General features: G+C 41.1%; 1 protein-coding gene across 3 annotated transcripts in view; it reads right to left on the reverse strand.

Moving 5' to 3' along the window:
• dst (dystonin) overlaps positions 1-21,766 on the reverse strand; it is a 104,477-nt gene that overhangs the window by 28,634 nt on the left and 54,077 nt on the right. For 2 of the 3 annotated variants that reach the window (XM_030747585.1, XM_030747586.1), the window contains 24 exons: positions 20,898-20,986; positions 20,706-20,814; positions 15,401-20,125; positions 15,155-15,301; positions 14,810-15,025; positions 14,586-14,729; positions 14,257-14,493; positions 13,487-13,639; positions 13,156-13,389; positions 12,770-13,054; positions 12,010-12,558; positions 11,210-11,386; positions 10,044-10,167; positions 9,411-9,619; positions 8,978-9,295; positions 8,718-8,884; positions 8,424-8,580; positions 4,630-4,756; positions 4,392-4,442; positions 3,859-4,094; positions 3,607-3,736; positions 3,042-3,241; positions 2,422-2,920; positions 713-2,181 (listed from right to left, as the gene is read on the reverse strand). In XM_030747585.1, the coding sequence (XP_030603445.1) occupies positions 713-2,181; positions 2,422-2,920; positions 3,042-3,241; positions 3,607-3,736; positions 3,859-4,094; positions 4,392-4,442; positions 4,630-4,756; positions 8,424-8,580; positions 8,718-8,884; positions 8,978-9,295; positions 9,411-9,619; positions 10,044-10,167; positions 11,210-11,386; positions 12,010-12,558; positions 12,770-13,054; positions 13,156-13,389; positions 13,487-13,639; positions 14,257-14,493; positions 14,586-14,729; positions 14,810-15,025; positions 15,155-15,301; positions 15,401-20,125; positions 20,706-20,814; positions 20,898-20,986 (10,752 nt within the window). The remainder of the gene's footprint in view (positions 1-712; positions 2,182-2,421; positions 2,921-3,041; positions 3,242-3,606; positions 3,737-3,858; positions 4,095-4,391; positions 4,443-4,629; positions 4,757-8,423; positions 8,581-8,717; positions 8,885-8,977; positions 9,296-9,410; positions 9,620-10,043; positions 10,168-11,209; positions 11,387-12,009; positions 12,559-12,769; positions 13,055-13,155; positions 13,390-13,486; positions 13,640-14,256; positions 14,494-14,585; positions 14,730-14,809; positions 15,026-15,154; positions 15,302-15,400; positions 20,126-20,705; positions 20,815-20,897; positions 20,987-21,766) is intronic. The other variant, XM_030747587.1, reaches the window with a different exon arrangement.

Raw genomic sequence — 21,766 nt, forward strand, 5'->3', positions numbered from 1 at the left:
ATGCCCCAAATGAACCGGCAGTCCCCAGAGGATTTTGTGCTCAGTGTGCTAGTATAATTTGCTCCTGTGCAAGGTTTTTTGGGTAGACGGCGTATATAGTTGTATTTTTAGGTTTTAACATTTTTGGAAAAAAACTTTACAGATTCCAGATTTTAGGCTAAAATGAAGTAGGATTTCTTAACTGCCTATTTGGTAAAGCACTTATTCCCCTGCTGACAGATGAAAAATGTTACTTTAAAGCTTAAAAATGAGTTTAAGCAGCACTATCAAACATATGCATTGTTGCACTTGTTACATTATTTTCAGTGTTACTAGGAATTACTTTGAAAATATTATTACTGGCACTAATGTCTTATCTATTCTAATATAATTAAAGGTAAAAGTAAATGTAGACAAATGTACAGTAGTGAACTATATGCACTTAAAAAAGGCCAATAAATGCACAAAACTGTGAGATAAAGCTGTGTAGCGTATGATCACAGAAATATTACTGATGTTTGAGGAGATATAAAGTCCCCCTGAAACAACAATCATCACGTTTACCACTGTAGCAACTCTGATGCACCGAGATCACAAAACAAGCAGTTGCAAATGTGCTGTGGTGTAAAAAAAGGTGCCATATCATGCTGCTCTACATATATTTAACTATGCATCTTTTTCACTTTTTCAATCAAAGGAATGAAAATGAAACCTCAGATTGGGGTTAACATACCTTGAAAGCCTCCAGCTGCTGGTTGATCACATCTGTCTCCATGCCGACTGCCTCCTGGGATGCCTCCTTGTCCACAGCTCCGCAGAGTTTATCTTCCATTTGATGGAGTTTACCATACAGCTCCTCTAGCTTTGTGAGAGTACTCTGTACCTGGACCTCTCTTCCCTTGGCTCTGTCTAATAATTTGCCACACTGCTTACTCAGAGCATCCAGATCTCTCTTCAGGCCCAAAAGGTCAGGTGAAGGTTCAGAGTCTAACATCTTCTTGCAGCTGTCTCCAGCATTGGCTGTGTTAGCCATGAGCTCCTGCAGCTTAGCCACAAAACTCTGAATGCTGTCCTGCTGTTCTTTAAGGGTGTCCAAGTCAAGATCCACAGGAGACATGCTGTCCAGCTCATCATCCAGCTCTGTGAACTGTGCAAACATCTCACGAATGTTGTTTTGGAACTGCCCGATACCCTGCAGTTTACCCTCCAATTCTTGACATGTCTCCTCCAGTTTCTTGTTAAGGTTGCTGTAGTCTTTTTCTATGCTGTCTGCCTGTAATAAGAGGTCTGTCACCCCCTCAGCATCTGGGATATCTACCACAAGGTCCTTCGCCAAGGCCTTCATGTGCTCTACTTGGTTCTGCACAGCCTCTAAACTCTTATGTTGCGCTTTCATGTTGGTCAGGTTCTTGTTGCTGTGCGCCTGCACTCCCTGTGTTTCATAGGCATCCACTTGCTTCTTAGCTCCCTCAAGCTGAGTCTTTGCCTCTTTGTATGCATCATTAAATTCCTTTACTGTGTGTGAGATCTCCTCTAGGGATTCCCTTTTAGCCTGCAGACTTTCCACTATATTGTCAACTCTTTTCCCAGTACTAGTCTTCTCCTCTTTTATAGCTTCAGTGTCTGTGTTGGCCACTTCAAGAAGGCTCTCTGCAGCTGTGTTGAGCTGCTCCACCAGCCCTCTGTGCTTATCAACATCCTTCTGGAGAGCTTTCAACTGAGAAATGGAGCTCTCCACAGCAACGGGATCAACGGTGAGCTTCACTCGGCCCTCACTAGCTTCACACTCCTGAATCCAAGAGTTGAGCTTCTCTGCGTGCTCCTGATACTTCAGTGATCTCATCAGAGCAGTTTGGAGTTTGTCAGCCTGCTCTGCAGAGCTCTTCTTCATTTCTTCCCAGTTGGAAGAGAGGGTAGTGAGCTGACCTTGTAGTGCTAACTTCTCTGCACCATCAGTGTTGTGCAGAAGCATCTCTCCCTCTCCAATGATGGTATTGAAAGCTTCCTCGTGTTCACTGAGAGCCTTCTGGAGTTTACTGTGCTCCTCCACAGTTTGTTGCAGAACCTCCACTTTAGCAGAAATGGGTTTGGGCTCAAACTGGTCCTGGAGCTTCTCACCCAGCCATGACTGGAAATCTTTGGAAGTCTGATGGAACTGCTGAGAGCTGGCAAAGGTTGAGTTCAACTGTTCAATTCTTTTTGCTGCAACAGAACAATATGGGAAACATATTAGGTACAGTAAGTTTACCACTACCAGAGATAAAGTGAATTTTAAAACATTACAATAATCAAGTTAAGTTAAAATGAGGCTATGTGGAGTTTCAACCCTCTACAAGAGCTGTTTTTAATTTTCAGTAGACTCATTTATCCAATGAGGAAATTGTAGATGCAGTCACTCATCACAAACACTAAATTAGTGGGTTAGTTAGATAAAAGTCCAACCTGCTTTCTCTTCCAACTGCTTAAAAGGCTTGCGGACACTCTCCAGCTGCCTTGCGAGGTCTGCTTTGAGGTAGTCCTCAGTCACCATTGCTGTGAGCTCTTCATTGATGGCCTCTGCCTCCTTCAGCTTCTTCCTCTCCTCTCGCAGCTGAGCTGAGATGTTCTGGACAGCCTCCAGTTGCTTCTTCACAGCATCAGGTTGGGTGCTGAGGCCTTGATGGTTTGAGAGCTGGCTCTCCAGGTGAGTGGCAGTGTTACTGAGACCCCTCAGCAACTCCTGAAACATTCCAGTTTTCACCACCGCCTGGTCAATGAGGCTATCTCGCTGGTCCAGCTGTCCTGTGAGGCCTTCCCACTTCTGGGTGACTGCAGCAAGCTGCTCCTTCACCTGCTTCCCACTTGATGGGTCCTGGTTAGATGATGAGCTAAGGATGACAGAGGCAGCTTCCTCAAGTTGTTCATATTGAGGTTTGCGGCTCTTAAACTCATTCTGGAGGATCTGGGGTATAGTGAAAGAAAATCAGTGAAGATGAACGTGCCTTCAGAAACCCTTGGTAAATGAATAATGAACATTGAGCAATGAGTGTCAAATTATTCCAAACAGCATGCACCATTCTAACCTGAACTTGCTGCTTCTGCATTTTAAGCATGTTCGGGTCTATCGAGAGGGGTCCAAGGACACTCATCATCAGCTCCTTCTCTGAAAGCCACTGACCAAGCTGCTGCTCTGTTGTTTGGAAGATGTCCAGATTCTTATTGGACTGCTCCAGGTGCTGCTTCCTCTCCTCTACAGAGCCGCTGACGTCTGCCCAGGCAGCATCTGAACCGGAGGACAGAACAATCACACCAATGTCCATTAGTCAGCACAACAGCACCTTTATGTCCTCTTTCCCACTGTTCTCCTAGCAAACCTCCCATCATGCAAGACCTGGCACAACACATGTGTTAATTTAAGCTGCATAGCAGGGAGAAGGGACTGAGGCAGGCTCACATTTTGATAAATGAATGTATGATGTGCAGCTTTAGAAGACACCAGGATAATCAAATATTTCACTGAAACCTTTACAGAAAGACCAGCACCACAGTGAGTTATGTTTTTCATCCTATACTTCTGATATATGATACTTCTTCTCGCAGTGACATAAATTACACAGGGCCACCTGGAGCCAACACCTTGGACCATACCTATTTCTGCCAGCAGCTGCTTCCATTTTGCTGCCTCAGGGGAGTTTGGATGAGTCTTGATCAAACTGAGGAGCTTCTGTCGGAGTTTATGAAGGGCCTCCTGTTTTTCCTTCATGTTATCTTCAAATGCCTGAAAGAGCAAAACAAATCATGAATGCTGAATGATTTCTGTGAAGACTGCAAGAACCGCGTGCAATTTTGTGATATAATCAAATTCAACACTCCATCTGGTGTGCAACAACACTTTTGTACCTTTTGCTGTTCAAGCTGTGTTTTGACTGACTCTTTCTCTGTGGCTGCCTTGCTCCAGGATTGCGTGGTCTTTTTCATGTCCTTCAGCCATTTCATCATGTCATCCGTCTCCTTTTGGGCCTCTTTCACCTCCTGCACCAAACTACTCAGCTCTGCTGCTCGACTCTTCAGCGTTTCCCCGAGGTTCGCGTACCCCTCGTTGATGAATGACATGTTCTGCTGAATAACCATAAGCTCTGAGGACATGAAAAATAATTTCATTATTAGAACTATTTTTTCCAGGAGATTACAGTTAGAGTAAAATTTTAGTAATACTAAGGTTAATGGTATAGTACGTATATTCAGAATATGAGGGGATTAAAAAAACAAACTCCCTCTGTCTTATTTTTCTTTTTTTCCTGTAACTAATAGTCATAATCTGAACATACTATCAATTTTCAGAAGTTGTTTATGTGGCATCTGAAAAACAAAAACAGTAGCAGTACAGCACACCACTATGATGATGAAGCAGCATCCACATCCACACTCATTACCTTTGTTGGTTAGGTAGGTATGGCTTGCTGGACCATCACCATTAGTAAGAGCTGATGCAAAGACATAAAACAAAGCTCGTGTTAGGAACAAGCAGATGGACCAAGACTCATGGCACAAGATCTTTCCATGAGCTTTAACAGTTAGTGATTAAACAACACTCAGAAGGCCACCCCCACACTACGCTGCCGATTCCGCTCAGTGACTCATATACATGAGGTTAAGTGTGCTGATGATTACCTGACTTGTTGTGAGTCTTAGTCTTGGCAGGTGATGTGAGAAAAGTGATCAAGTTGCACAGTGTTGATCCTTTACTGTTCAGGTCTTGGACAGCAGGGCCTTTGGATGTCCATTCATCTAATAATCCCTGATAAAAGATTCATTAAATGGCATTTAGAAGAATGAACATGCAGATGGCATTTATAAAACAATAAATCAAAAGATGATTTCTGGACAATAAATCCTTCATTCCCTTGTATAGATTCAGGATCTACTTCTGTGATCTTTTCAGTAAGACACTGTGAAGAAAAACAGTCTGTCTGCTGGAAACATTCTGTTTCACTCCTTGATATGTTCTATATAGACACCAACTATTCACCTGTCAGTAGCTGGCAGAGAAAGCAGGTCTGGATAGTAGGGAGTTTAAGGAGGATGGGGCTATAATCTACTAAAATGCACTAACTATCTATTAGTGTTGTAGTCAAGACCACCTAACCCGAGACCGAGACAAGACCAAGACCAGAGGGTATCGAGACCGAGACAAGACCAAGACTTTTAGGGTCCGAGACCAGTCGAGACCAAGACCGAGGGGGGGCGAGACCGAGACAAGACCAAGACCAGTGCCTGACACTACATGACACAATAAAATGTGAAAAATGATCAAAATCACTTCTCAAATTCATCTGAAAGATCCGCATTCCCATAAAATTACCCTGATATTAAAAACTCACAGCTCAAATAAATATAACCATCTTTATTTAATACTCCTGGGTATTAAATAAAGATCATTTATCAGAGAATGTAAAACAATTATTCATAGTTCATCACAATAGTCTTAACTATTCTCTGCCTTTCATAAACTATGCATAAAGTTGTGTTGTTTTTAAACCAACAACCTTTGTAAAAATGGGTGCTTTTTCAAAACCACATAGCTAAATGTGTAAAACTGAAAAAATGGCAAACACTCATCGACAGTAAGAACTAAAGCCTTTAATCTTATACAGATTAAAGCTGCAGGATGTAACTTTTATAAAAAATCTGGTTTTTACATATTTGTTAAAACTGTCACCATGTCAGACAGTATGAGACCGATAATCTGCGAAAAAAATGGAGCTCCTCCACCTCCTCCCTGAACCGCTCCCAGTCAAAAACAACCAGTCAGAGCCAGGAGGAGGGTCTTAGCACTGTCAATCACTCCTGGTGTATGCTGCTCAATGTAGTTGTGTGCAACACTTCATAATTTGGTATCGATCCTATGCCACAGGGCCATTATCACCGATACTGATACCAATACTTTTTAATAATTATGAAGAATTTCCATGAAGTTTAACTGGTTTGAGATTTTTTTCCTTTGGATCATTAATTAGTTAAAACCCAGGATAGAATTGGGCAAAGTTTATATGTAAGTAGAAAATACTTTATCAAAATAAAAGTTATTGTTCTGAAACAATAGAATAAAACAATTTTCCCCATACATTGATGTCTGGAATTTTTTTTCATAAATTAAGTGTACAAAATCATCACTCAAGAACAAATGCAAACTTTTTTCCAGGTAGATTTTTCAGAAAGTATAATAAAAAAATTTTATAAAAAATGTTCCTTCATTCACTAATTTTCTACAAATTTACATTTAAATTTGATTTAAATGTTTCATAGCAAAATCCTTTTTTTTCCCAAATAAAATATGTTATGCATCACATGACAGTATAACAAAACACTGTGGGGAGGGGAGGAGCAAAGTGCTCTGTGCTGTGACAGGAGCGACACTTAGACAGTCAGCTCGCATCTTTGATGAAACCGCAGCACTGCATACAGGAGAGAAACTGAAGCCAAAGTATCGATCTCATTAGACTGATATTGATCAATACCAATACAACGTTGGCGTCCATATTATCGATATCAGGATCAATCTGCCCACCACTAGCTCAATGTACTGATGGCGGAGAAACAACTTACTTACTTCTCTGCTGTTACCATTGGTGGTGGCCATGGTAACTTCCGGGTTCTAGCAAGAAATATTTCTCACCCCAGCACTAATGCTAATGCTAATTAGTAAGCTAATACTAACCACTAAATGCCGCTCCCACTTGTTAATTGAGTGATGGGGCCTAAGACATAACCAGAAAGCAGTAATCAGTTTTTTTGGACGTGTAGTTACATTTCTCGAGGTGCATGTCAGGTTTGCTTCAGAGAGGATTTTCAGTTATACACAAAGGATCAATGCAGAACTCTAAATCAGGCCTTATTAGATTGATAGAATGATCATTTTTACATATAATCCAGAAAAGTTACATTTATACATCACGCATTTAATGTGTCCCAGAGTGCCGTTTCCTTCCACTGTGTTTGCAGAAATCACATAAAAAAATACACAACAAAAACATAATCCAGATTCCTCGGCTGCTAATAGCATTTCCTACATTTGAATATCAGCCACCATATTGTGAGCATAAACTATCAATTATTTTAGTAATCAAGTATTTAATTGATTACTCCGTCAATTAATCAAGTAATTGGATAAGAAATAATTTTTCATTTTAACAACTCATCAGCATATTTTAACTTCCGTACTGCAGATGTTTCTCTGTGTGAAACAAACAGGGTGGATGGAGCAGCTACAAAGTTCTCTGTTCTTCATGTTGCTGATCAGGTGGTTGATAAAAACATTTTGAAGGAGCCCCTCTGTACTGATGGTGGTGGAGGGGGCCCCGAACGATTGCTAGTGCTAATGGCAGCCCCCCTTTCCCCAGTACCCTGTGGTTATAGATCTGTTCTGGTGGCTACAGCTGACGTAAAGAAAAAAATAACAGCTGACATCCTCTGCACAACACGTGCGCACATTCAAACATGCGCACTCACAGCACAGAGAAGTAGGGGCGTGAAAAAACATCTCAGCGATCCACTCGCGTTAAAGGGTCGTTTTTGTTTTTTTTGGAAATGCTCCGCTTACACGGAGACACCTGAGCTGCAGAGCTGAAACCAAACATCAAAGCAACAAATTTGTGTCGAGGATTTTTAATAATCGAATTGCGTTATTCCAAGAATCGTTGCAGCCCTAAAACTTGCATTAAATTTTTAGTTTGTGTATCAAAATACATGAAGGTTGGTATTTACCTTTCATGCTGGGATTTTTTTGTTGAATCGGAAGCCTGAAATTTTCCTTTGATCTTCATTTTCCCTCTTACTTCTCTTCGTGTTCATGCAGTTATTTCGATTTATGCAGCACACGCGTGACCATAGTGAGATCAAACATACACATTGTGAATGAAACTGTCCGTGCTCTGTGGTAGATTGCAAACTGCGGTGAAATGATACAGGCGTAAGCAGCGATAATAGCAGCGACCTAGCCGGGGCGGAGTCCGTGAGGTGCGCTCCTTTGAGAGGCAGAGGAGCGCAATATTTGTGGGATTTGAATCAGTACGTTTTGCATCCAATAAAAGCAAAGATGTTAACAAATAAATTGGACAGTATTCTGGCAATTTAGTGATATTTCCACAGCTGTGGTCTTGACTGGTCTTGAAATAAAATCCCGAGTCCGCAAGGTCCGAGTCCATGACAAGACCGAGACCAAATGCGGTCGAGTCCATGACAAGACCGAGACCATCAAAAAGCGGTCTCGAGACCGGTCTCGAGACCAAGACCGATCTCGAGTACTACAACACTACTATCTATTGCAAAACCTATGAACTCCAAACTGCTGTGTCAGGTGCAAACAGCACCGACTTCTGTTCCAGCACTTTAAGTGCAGTAAGATAAAACACATATAAAAATAACACTGTCTCTATAATATACTTTGTATTTATCTCATGACTCACAGTGACTATCTGCAGGTCCTTCTCCAGACTTTTCTCACTGCTGCTCGGCTGATCTGCAGGTACTTTGTCATTGGTTTCCTCCAGCCACTTGGTGAGAGCACTGGCTGCAGATCTGAACTCTCCCAGCTGGTCCTGGCAGGATGATAGCTCCTCTTCCCTACAAGCAGACATGAGGAATCAGTCAGACCATGTATCCATTTGGACATTACAAACAATGTAAAAATATTAAATTAAGGAAAATAATATATGACTATGAAAAGTGGAAATGCAAAAACCTTCATTTCCCAAACTTACTTTTCTTTGACAGTGTCTTTAAAGGTGCTGAAAATGTTTGAGAGATTGTCCATCTTGCTCTGGATTTGGGTTTTGTTTCCATCAGGGCTTATTTCAGACAGCTCCTTGGACAGAGTCTGCATCTTCTCGAAATCACTGGCACATTCAGCCATCTCAGCTTTCGTGTTCTGCAGGGAAATATAATATAAAACAGTCAGCCAATCTATGCATGATGAAATTACATTACTGAGAAAAAAAAATGCCCATGTTTTTAAACACACCTGCATTAGCTGTGACAGTTCGTTGAAAGTTTTCCCCGGCCCGTCTGTTTCGTGCAGGTCCTGTGAGCGCTTTACAACAAACTGCTGGACTTTTTCCGCTACGTTCTCAAACTGCTCAACCTTTTCTTTCAGTTGCTCTATCTTAGCAACTTTTTGCTTATGTCGATCACACGCGTCAGAGAAGCGCTGGGAGAGAGAGTCCATCTTAGACTGCAGAAGCACAGCAGCAGAGGGATCAGCTGTCTCCACAAACTTCTTCACCTTGGCTTTCATGGCTGAGATGCTGCTCTGGCGACTTGCTATGTCATGCTCTAAAGCCTTAAACAAACGAGAGGGAAAACACCAAGGTTTTAATAGATAATTAAAATAAATATGGAGTTGGTACAAAACTTAAGAGTTATTGGCGTGCTGAAATGTTGACAAGAATACATACCGCTTCTTTGCTCAGGATATCTCCAAGAGATGCAGAGTCCAAGGCTATTTGCCCTTTTTCTTCCACACTGGCCTCCACTCCCTCCATCCATCCCATCATCTCATCCAAGCCATCCTGAACACTCATAGAGCGAGTCAGGGTGATCTGGAGCTTCTCATTTCGATCACTTACAGATTTGGAAAGGTTGTCATAACGCTCCACTATGTCATCTAAAACACATGAAAACAAATCAGGTTCTGCTTAAAACATGTCTCACGGTCTGCAACACATCATAAGGTAAACATTTCAAACCAAGGCAGAAACATACTTGGCATTCATGAGTTTGTTTGGCAAAGGGCATCCATTAGGTTTTTTTTTTGCTTGGGGTAATTGCATTTTTTTTAAGCATAGGCCAAGAAACCAATAACTGGGGAAAATGAACCCAAGTGACAGAGTTCAATCACACTGTAACTTTTTTCTATTCCAGTAGCAGGTTTTCCAAATATGGATTAGGCCTAGTCCCAGACTAACAACCGGTGTAGACTTTCATTAAAAAAAGTTTATGGTCTAGGACACTAGGCTTAATGAATGTCTGGAAAATGGAGACATTAGGTATACAGATCGTAGTGTGCAGCTGACTTTTATTTTCCTCACCTACTGTCTCTTGGATCTCATCTGGATCGCTCAGCAAGTCACCTTCAGATGTTACTAAAGTCTCAGCTGCTTTGCGTAAAGAGTCAATAGCAGTTTGATGTCCCATCATCTGACCTTGTAAAGCCTGTGGATTAGTAAATAGCAAAATGAAGTTAAAAATAAATGAGAGATGTTAATCCTTTATTCCCTTTTATAGATTCAGGATCTACTTCTGTGATCTTTTCAGTAAGACACTGTGAAGAAAAACAGTCTGTCTGCTGGAAACATTCTGTTTCACTCCTTGATATGTGCTATATAGACACCAACTATTCACCTGTCAGTAGCTGGCAGAGAAAGCAGGTCCTCACATATACATGCTCTCTTTCTACAAATACTACATTTTTATACAGTTGTACTTGAAGATAATAACCACAGAGCTATCACACCTGGGTTTCATATTCGTTCGGTTTCATATAGTTAAAAGTACCTGTCTGACTTCACTGTTACTCTTACAGAAGTGCTTGGAATTTCTGCAGCGCTTTCAGTCCCAAGCCCAAAGTACTGTGTTTCTTGGTTGGCTCACAGGCGCCTCTTATCTGTGCATATTTATCCTGTAAGTCACTACCTCGCTGCAGAGAAATGCTGAAACTAGCTGCAGCCAAAACCTTTGACAGAGCCCGCTGTGTCAGCCCAGTTCGTTATCTTCTGAGAGGAGTACGCATGCTACAAATGACCAGAGTTAAACTATTCACATGTGGGTTTGAGTTTGAAAGCTAAAAATAGCTTTGTTGCACTTAAGTCAGTGGAAACACTGTATATGGAGAGGCACATGCTGCAAGAGCTACATGTGTTACGTCTAAACAAGGCTATTCCTTCTGTCTGTTCTTGGACTGCTCGTAACCTTCGCACTGAGTTAATGAAAGTTATGATGAGGGAAACTTTAGGCGCAGGCGAGGAAACTGAACATCAGCAATTTTTTATATTTAACTGTAAAAAAACAACTCACACCAATATGGAAAATGATTAAAAGCGCCTTTTCGCATGAACTTTCTTTGGCCTCGAGAATGAGCGATACCAATGAGATTAAAAAAAAAAATGCCAGTCTGAAACAAATCTGAGCTTTTCAACACAAAGTTCTTGACTTGACTTTAAGGTTTAATTAGTTCAGCTCTTGTTGTGGTTCTTGCCTTGGTGTCCTCCAGCTGTTTCTGCAGCATTTGAGGGTCAGCTGATATGGCCTCTGATTGCTGCTTCCTCGCCTCCTCCTCTGAGCTGTTGAGCCACTTCAACAGACCGGTGCTTGAGTCGTCATATTTTTTGTATTTGTCAACCACTTCTTTGAGGTTGTTGCCAAGCAGATTGCACTGAAACAAAAGAAAAATAGATTTTGGGTGCTAAAAAAAATAAAGAAAACCATTAGATCAAGAGTTAGAACAATAATTTCTCACAATAAAGGTTTGGGGTTAGCTAAAAGCAAATCAGAGCTGCATTAAGTTCATTTAATATTATTTAAAAATAATATTTAATAATATTTTCAAATTCAATTTAAACAAATGTATTCTGTTATGTATTTCACTATAATTCTCTGTCTGTTTTCCCTCAGTTAATGTGTATTATTGTATTTTTGTACTTTTAGTGAATTGTGGTTTTAAGAGAAAAAAACTGCATATCTTAATCATATATTGTGTATATAAAAGCTGAACTAGGATAGCTCTGAACTCTGTGCAGCAAATCAGTTTCATGTTAATTCAGTTCAACTCAATTTTATTTATATAGCACCAAACAGTTGCCTAAAAGTGCTTTATATTGTAAGGTAAAGACATAAAATGTTAAACTACATCATCCATACATCAAATATGTACATTTAAATAAAAATTTATTTGCCATTTAATGCTTTTTTTGCTGTTATTTTATATTAGATACATGCTGCCACACAGTGACAAGAACAAGCCATTACACCCAATCCAATTAACTGCACACTAAATACCTGTGAGTGTAGTGTTTTATATCGACTGGCTGCTGAATCTAGTTTATCCTTGACAGCAGAACAGGTCCCTGAAGCATCCACGTGTAACAGAGGATTTTTAGCTGCTGGGTCACCAGATCCAAACCCTTTAGCCACGTCCAGCACTTTCTGTCCCGAAATAGTGATGAAGCGAAGGTCCCCTTTGTGGGAAATCACATCTTCTGAGAAGCTTTTCTGTCGCTGAAGTTTATCGCTGAGGATATTAAGGGAGCTTGCAGGTGCTCCAAGTTGCTCAATCTCTTCTTCAGCCTGGTTTAACCAGCTTTCAAACTCCTCACAGTCATCCTGGAATTTCTTCAGCTCCTCCTGGACACACTGCACCTGCTTCATCTGCTGCTCAGCTTGAGTGAGGGACGTCTCATAGCGCTCCTTTAGCTCTTGGATGTTCTTCTGCAAAGCCTCCTTCTCCTGTGGAGACAGCACGTTGGCTTGTTTGTCAAGCAGAGCCTGAGCTGACTGAGTGGCCGTGATCAGATCCTGCTGCTGGGACAGAATCTCCTGATGATGGGCCTGTGGTCACAATTATAGAAAAACATGTTATTAGTATGACAAAACGGATTTTAGACTGTTTTCTGGCTTTAAATGCAGACCAAGAAAAACAAATCTTTTTTTGTATCCACTATGTCTTTATCTGCATCTCTTCACCAAATGTTTAATTTCAATTATTTAGGATTTATGAAACAGTAGGAACTATTGAAAAAAAAAATGCAAGAAACGATACCTTGAGCCTCTGGTACTGCTTATCAAGACCCGGGGATGCATCGTCCTCGGCCTTGGTCTCTCTACCAAAATCCTTCTCAGGAGTCTGCAAAGCGTTTCCATTGGCATCGTCATCCTTTGTTATCAGTTTCTTAGCTGAGGGTTCCTCTGGCAGGTTTCCATTTTCTTGACTCACATGGTCTGTTTGATCCAGGCTGCTCTTGTTTTCATTTCCTACGTTGGAAATCCAGTCCAGGAGACCTTCAATTTTGTTCTTACTTTCTTCAAGCTTTTTAACAGCTGCTGCCTGCACAGACAGACCACACATTAACAATGCTGGTTTCACTCTAACATGCAATTGAAATTCTCAGGAAACACAGAGTTTTCACTTATGGGAGGAATCTGAACCTTTTCGCTCTCCTGTTGTATGGCTGTCGTGACAGCTTTCTCCAAATCTTTTCTGGAGTCCTCAGCACGCTGGTTGATGAGTTTGGCTTTGCTTTTAGCCTCTTCCAGCTTGCTTTCAATAATGGCGATTTGATCTGGCGTCAGCTTGCTTCGGTTGTCCTCCAGAAACTTTTTAGTACTGCTGATCACGTCATTTAAGGCACTGGCGTTTGTCAACACGTCTTTTTGGAGAGCCTTGAGAAGAAACAGTTTGGGTTTTTTTTTTTTTTAAACTGATGAATGAAGCATAATACATTTTTTGTAGGCCAAACCAAGTTAAGCATTTTCAAACCTGATGCTCCTGCTGGTACTGCTGCAGGTCTGTGATACTCTCAGCATTATCAGACTGTTGCTGGTGACCAATCAGGCGGTTCTCGGTCAGGGTGAGATTATCGCACACTTCTGCCAGCTTGTCTGTAAACTCCTTCTGTTTCTCCAATAAAGACTGACCAACAACAACAACAAAAAAACGTTAAGGTCAAACTTTACATCTTTAAATCTCTTCTCAGGCACATCCATACCTATTCACAGTGAAACATTGAAGTAGAACAAACCTCAAAAGCATAAAATAGTTCTCACTTAAAAGGTGAACCCTACAAAACGCTAATGGAAGGAAGGAAAAAGAAACAATTCAAGTACACAGAGGTAACATGCAAACTCTCCTTTATCAAACCAGTATAAACATCTGGTATGCTGTAAACATGCTATTTGCCACTTTGTTTTCATGGTGGTAAAACGCGCAGGAGGACATCATATTCATATAGTGTGTTAGTCTCGAAGCCTGTAGAATAAAACAAGCACAGAAATTAGTCTGCAGCAGTGATTGAGCACTCAAGCATGCAATGCTGTTATTTCTGTTTATCACCAATGTCTGTTGAAGGGGTACTAAAATATGGGTTTAACTTAGTTCTTACTCCTGTAAATGATGTCAAAAAACTACAAGGTGAATTCTTAGACTTGTCAGGTAGCGTGGTTTATACGGGGTTTGTGTAGCCTAAACTGCAGCACAAAAGATTTCAGGAAAATCTCTGTGAAATATTCATAGCATATACGCAGGCAGACCTCTGCCAGGTTTTCTTTCTCTCTGGCATCAAGTAGGACAGCTAAGGCGCTCCTCTGTGTTGCAAGCCTTTCTATCTGGTTTCTGAAAGCTCGCTGAGTGGTGCTGAGGAACTTGAGGAGGTAGCTACTCTGAGCTGGACTCAGGAACTGAGTGTGCTCTGAAACAAAGCACTGGACATCAAATGTGACATCCTCTAATTTGAGCCTTGCTTCTTTTTGCAGATGGTCCTCCATGTCCTGGAAAAATAAAAGATAGAAATATGTTGGCCATCTTTCTCCACTTGTTGATCCAAACTGTTTTAAATGCTTTAAACTGGACTTTAAGGAACCTTATTCTGCTGGCTCAGATCTTCCAGAGTGTTTGCATCACACGTGTTCAAATCCACACCCAGCATCTCAGAGTTATTTTGAATTAGGCCTGCCAGTTTATTAAGACCACTGAGATGCTGCTGATATGTTGATTCCAGATTGACCTAAAATCACATATATAAAGTGGTAAATGGCTGATGTTACTGTTATATTACTGTATTTGAATTACTGTATTAATACTGACCTTCCCTGTGTCCATTGCTTGAATCAGGGACTTTCTTCTTTCTGCACACATCTGAGAAACAGCAGTAAAATTTGGCTCTAGCTCCAGATATATCAAGACCAAGTCATGGCGGATTTGTTTGGGAACATCCTCATCGGCAGAGTTTATGAGATGTTTGGCTTTCTCCATATCTACTGTCAGAAGTTCAGCCAGACTAGAAAGCTGAGACTCCAGAGACTGGATAAAAGATAAATGTGATTAGGACATAATGCATATGTTAATAAATAATACATTTAAAACATATTAAAAATTGATAATTTATTTATACCACAAATTACAATTGGGCTTCAACTGGCCATTTCTAACCTGACATTCCTCTATTTGGGTCTGCAACTCTTCCATGTTGTTGCCTGTAGGTATTGGGATTGCAAGGTCTTTTCTGACATCTTCTAAAACATCAGAGTGATCCTGCAGCCTCCCAACACACTCCAAATAATCCTGAATGGAGAACAGCTGTGAAAAAAAAAAAGAAACCACAAAAGGAACAGATGTTACAGATGTCCAAAACTAATAGATGGAACGAGCTTAACATGCAACCAAAATAAACCGCACCTTATTTTTGACCACCTCAACTTTGCTGCCATCTGAGCTGGCAGAGCCCTCTGCAGATGGCTGGTGAGTCTTTGCACCACTCTCATCCTCTCCTGACACCTCATCCTCTCCCTCTGAGCTTTCCTCCTTAATGCTCTCCAGTGTGTGCCACCGATCCTGCTGTGAGTCACACCCCAGAGCACTACTGAGAGTATCCATCACTTCCTTAAGCATTGAAAGGTCCTGGCTTGTGGAGACAGTCTTAAAAACCTTCAGTAGCTGCAACTGGATATTTGGAGCATCAGATTGCTCTGTCTCTTGACTTCCTTTTTCTTCTTGATACATCAGTTTTGTTTTCCCTGTGTCCTCACTGCCTGAACTGAGGGAATTTTGCTTGAGTAAATCCATGAGAAGATCTGGGTGACTGCTCTCTGTGAGTCCGTGAGACGTGCTACTCTCGCGGAAACTGCCTTTATCTAAAGATTGTGGATGATTCTGATCTACAGCAATAGCATCTTCACTGTCTTGAGCTTGTGCCTTTTCCAAATCACTGTCTTTAGCTTTGTGTGTAATAATTTCCTCCTGGTCATCTACATAGGTCTTTGCAGGATTAGAAAACACTGATGGGAGTGAAGAGGAAACAACAGGAGTAATGCTGCTTTCAGATAGGAAATCAGTAACCGTATCAGGATGCACAGAAACACACACATCTAATCTTTGTTCCTCTGGTTGAGGATCAGATCTTAACTCTTCTCCTAATCTATTTTCAGACTGTCCAAAGTTGATGTCTGATAAGGCAGAGGGTGGATTTAAACAGGAGACATTTCTATCAATATTGGCATTGTCTGGGTTCTTTCTTGATACAGAGATCTGTTCAGTATCAACAGTAAAAATGTCATCATTTTGCCTCTCTGGGGAAAGCCTCTCAGCATCACCTGCACCACCATGTGTCAATGCTAACAAATCTTTATGAGTCTGGACTGAATCAATATCATATTTGCTGTGACTGATGGTATTTGTTGCTGTTGTGTCGCTGTAAACAGCAGGTATCTCAGAAGAGGAGCTCTGTTGCTGTGGCGGTCTTTCACAAACAGGTGCACTCAGACTCTGATCTCTCTGATAGAGAGATACAGAGATCTGTTTAGTATCACCAGTGACAATGTCATCATTTTGACTCTGTGGGGAAAGCCTTTCAGCATCACCTGCGCCACCATGTCTCGACCCTAACAAATCTTTATGAGTCAGGACTGAATCTTCGATATCATATTTGCTGTGACTGATGGTATTTGTTGCTGTTGTGTCGCTGTAAACAGCAGGTATCTCAGAAGAAGAGCTCTGTTGTTGTAGAAGTCTTCCACAAACAGGTGCATTTGAGATCTGATCTCTCTGACAGGGAGATACAAAGATCTGTTCAGTATCACCAGTGACAATGTCATCGTTTTGACTCTGTGGGGAAAGCCTTTCAGCATCACCTGCGCCACCATGTGTCAATGCTAACAAATCTTTATGAGTCAGGACTGAATCTTCGATATCATAGCTGCTCTGATTGATGGTATTTGTTGCTGTTGTGTTGCTGCAAACAGCAGGTATCTCAGAAGAAAAGCTCTGTTGTTGTGGAAGTCTTCCACAAACAGGTGCAATCGAGCTCTGCTCTCTCTGACAGCTGCTGGGCTCAGATTCACCACTAAAATCACTTTCTGCTTGCTGAGGTAATGCGATTACACTGCCATCTTTTGCAATGTTTTCGACAGAGTTACAATTACCCCTGGAAACCGAGATGACTGCACTCTCAACCAAATCCCCGAGCGATGTGTAATCCACACTCAGAGCTGGCTCACTGCCCAAAGGTGACTGAGCACCGCTTTCATCCTCCACTCTAGTTTCCAAAGACAAAGCACTGCAATATGAATCAGACGTGCCTGATTCACCCCGACTGAATGTCTGATTTCTTACACTGGCATCATATCCAGAACTGAAAAAATCATTACCACCGGGTGTGCTGTCAGATTTACTGGAATGATAAGTTAAAGTGGCACGCTGAGTCTGGCTTTTGGAAGCAATATTGATGCTGGAGATTCTACCTGTCATGTCACTATCCATTAAGATCTGTGAGTCACTCTCTTCGGCCAGTAAAGGCAATTTTTCTATATGATTAGTACACTGTGCTGTAACCTGACTCCATAAGGAGGGTGAGATCATCTGAGGCATGTTACCATTTTCTGACAAAAGGGAAAACTGTACTTTATTGGTGATCATTTCTACATCCCCCACTGCCTCACACCCTAAATCTGAACTTCTGTTTTCACTTTCTTTCTCTTTGTTATTAGCCTCCTCGTGGGCTAAATCCAGCGCCATGACAGCAGCTTTCCTCGAAATCACCTGCTGCATATTTTCAGCTTCATTCGTATTTATTGAACCCAGATCTTGACCTTCAGAAAGGGAGTAAACACGGTTTTCTTCTGGATATATGCTATCTTTGGAATCTAAGTCCTTAACTAATTCCAGGGGCAATGACTCACTGATACCAATACTGCAATGAGACCTCAAAAAGCTCTGCTGCTCTGTGTGACATCTGCTTGACGCTGCCTGTTTTAATACAGAATTTGTGCCTGTCTCATCTCCTAGGATGCCAATTTTTTCATTTGACTGTGAGTCATGCAGCTCAAGTACTGTCTTTTCATCCACTAATCCCTTATTAAGAGCCTCCTGCAGGTTATAAAAGTTCCCAGAGGTAACGTCCAAAATGCCCCCTCCCTCCATTTGGGCCTTTAGAAGCTGAATAGCACGGTCCCGCTCATTTCTGCCCTCCACTGAGTCTTCAGAGCATAAAATGTCAGCTTGGTCAGTATGAACACTTGGTGATTCAAAGCACTTAACCTTATAATCTGGTAGCACTTGATGGCAAGATATAAATGAGGACTCAGAGTCAGTCATCCTGGGTGGTAAGCCAATGTTTCTGCTTTCCCCAGAGCAAAATGTGTCAGGGACTGACACATGTAGAGAACCTGAAATATCATGATCTTCTCTGGCATAATCTCCAGCCTCCATTTGTAAAGTATTTCCAGAAATTCCTTCTTCAAATTGATCTGACTTTGTCCAGTATGTGCTGTTTTCATACATGTTTCCCTCCTCTGTAGCAGACTTTGTAGTATCAATATCAGCATCACTACCCACTAAAAAGTCCCTGACAGGCTCATGGTTTGAAGCCTTGTCATTTTTATTTGATTTTTCATCAAAGGTTATTCGTCCACTGCTGGAGGAAACAAAATTATGAGGCTCAATTGTGTGTTGTGTGTTTTCATCAAAGGTGATTCTCCCGCCGGTCTGGGAAACAAAGTCATGAGGATCAAACACATGCTGTGTGGTATTTATTAACTCCTCCGTTTCCTCATTTATGTGTAATGACATCTCAGAATCTGCATGTTCTGAATGATTTTTGACATCTAAATTCAGATTAGTCAAACTTTCATCAGTCTTCAGATAAAATACTGGATCTTCAAGAAAAGCTTGAGCCATTTTATTTAACTGATCATCAAGTATCAAAACCCTCTGCGCTGACTTTGGATCAATGTAACTGTTCATCATCAAGTATGAGATGAATAACTGTTTTGCCTCCATGGGAGAGGGGAGGTTACATTCTGAACCATCATGAGGCAACTCGTCAATTGCCAGCTTTTTATACGTGAGCCAAGATGAAAACTTTTCACTAAGGTGACCAACATCTGGGAACACATCAGGAATCTCTACAGACTTCAGAACCTCTGCTGTGTGAATGTCGATCCAACCATTTTTAATAGCGGTGGTGATATCTACCACCTCTGAATTTTCCGGAATGTAAAATGCTGCTATTTTTCCCTGATTACTAAAAAGTCTGCAGGTAAAGTCATTGGAGGTGATTTGGGATTCATACGAGGTAGACACAGTTTGGATTTCCCCAGAGTGAGGCAACACAACTCCCATGAACTGTGGCTGATTTTCCAGCACGATGAGTGTGCTGCTGGAGCTCATCAGATCGCACTGAATGGCTGCATCCACCTTCAGCCCACCTGCACCATTTAGGATGTTCCCCTCTGTGACATTCTGACCTTCTTCGGGATCACCTAGATCCCCCTGAGCACCTAACAACCTTGACATAATCTCTTGATCACAAAAACCACCGGAAGTCACACTGTTAATATTCCTCTCTGATGTCAGGGATTTCTTTCTGCTGAGGCACTTTAATATCAGTTTATTAACCTCACAAGGTTCAAGCTCCTCTTCGGGTTCTAAGGAAGACAGACTTTCTGCAGTGCCAAAACCTGTCATATCCTGGCAAGACTTTTTCCTCTGAAGGATCTTTACATAGACAGAAGCAGGAATTAAACCACACTGAAATCCCTTCTCCAGGGTCACTGTGTCCCCTGTGTAGCACACCTTCACGTCATCACTGACCTGGCTGACCTCTATTATCTTTAGGATCATATCTTCACACGTGGACCCTTCCCTAGCTGCTGCTACGTCAGACAGGGACACAGAAGAGACATGTGAGCTCTGTATGCACTTGCTTGATTCATTAAACACTGGCAAGTGATTCAGCGTCGATGTGTATGTGCGATTTTCTTCTAGAGCATCGTTGCACCCCTGATGGACCTGGGGCTCAGACTGAGAGAGGCTGGAGGTCAGGAGGGCTTCTGGGAGATGAACCAAAGCCCTCTGATCAATCAGGCCACTCATTCCAGTCCCAATGATATCAGCGGGTTTGAAAACCTACAGAAAATGAAAGCATGACAATTAATTTAACTAGCTTTGACTTCAACCTCCAAATCTGTTCAAATTTGGAACTGAAGCAAGACAAAATCTATACTCACCGCTACACAGATATGGGCATGTTAAAATAGAAGAGCAAGACTGCAATAAGGTTGCAACAGGAGGATGATGGACAGTACATTTAAAGCTATCATGCATCTGGAATTGGAGCATTCAGCATCTTGCAAAAAGAGTGTCGTTAGTCACATGGCATACTGTAAGGTTACACATCTGTTATCTGCTGAACTCTTAAAGAGAGCTCAAGCTCACTGACAATAATGGTGAAATATCAGACCAAAGCTGGGTGCAGTTAGCATGTTTACAGCATACTCAGGTTCTACTGGTTTCAGCCATACAAATAAGTTTCTGTCCCTAATGATCCAATCTAAGAGAAAGTGCAAGAGAATATGGCCAACACTGTACTCGAGGGAGAGAGGATAATGGTTAGACATGCAATTGAACATCGGGTGGCGCTGTTTTCCAACATATTATAGGATAAAAAGGCAGTGCACTCAATAAAACACGAAGCCTATAATCCAACCTCTTCTGCAGAGGCTGTCTGATCTGAGCACTGCTGGGAGATTTCACTGTAGGCCTGAGTGAGAGACTGCAGCTGCTCCTGGGCCTTCTTTCTTTCCTCTTCTGACATTCTGAAAGACAAAAAAACCTCAAGGATAGAGTCCAGAACTTTAACAGTCAGTCTCTTGCATGCTGGTCCAATAAGGAGACTTACTTGTCACTGTGTTTGTTTAGCATCATTTGTGTGGACCTCAAGGCTTCGGAAATTTGTTCCTTTTTAGTGACCATTTCCTCAACTGACACCTAGAATATCAAACAATGACATATTAATATGTTGCATGTTGTAAAATGGCTCTACTTTTGTGACAAGTCTTGCTGTCTGATTAAGACTTGTCAGTTTTCCAACTCACTTGTTTCAATGAAACATACTGTACACAATATCTTTGCAATAAATATTAACTATTTAAAGTCAAAATATTTTTTACTATCAAAGAGGACTTGGTTGATTTCTACGGTGTTTTATGAGGCTGTTATTTGAAGTACTGTTACTTTTGATAGCATTGTGCTGTATTTTGTTTTTGTTTACAAGGGGCAGGATATGACAAACATAATCAGAGAGAAGGTTACTATACTTTTATTTATGTGTAGTAAAGTATTACTACAGAAATGCAAGCCAGCCATTTGTAAGATTAACATATATATAAGAAGTCAGTGCCCACCCCCATGTAATAAAATATAAATTTCTTTAATCCACATATTTAATTTAAATATGTCCCTTATCACAAATTGCCTCTCAGCACTATTTAACCATTATTCAATTACTTTTGTGATATGTTGAACACATTAGAGATTTTTCAAATGTTGTGCAACATTCGGCTTACTGATATCAGCTATGTGCCACAGTGTTTTAATATTTCAATAACCTGTGAGAAGGAGGCCATTTATTATTCACTAAAGTGTTGAAACATGAGTGCTTGTGCAACATTAAATTTTTTTTTATTACGAATCAGTTGGATTAACTTTAAAAAATATATAAAGTACTTCATATTGCATGTTAATGGGATATCTTTGTAAGCTAAGTGC

Source organism: Archocentrus centrarchus, chromosome 15 (genome assembly GCF_007364275.1).
Source record: "Archocentrus centrarchus isolate MPI-CPG fArcCen1 chromosome 15, fArcCen1, whole genome shotgun sequence".
NCBI classification, from domain to species: Eukaryota; Metazoa; Chordata; class Actinopteri; order Cichliformes; family Cichlidae; genus Archocentrus; species Archocentrus centrarchus.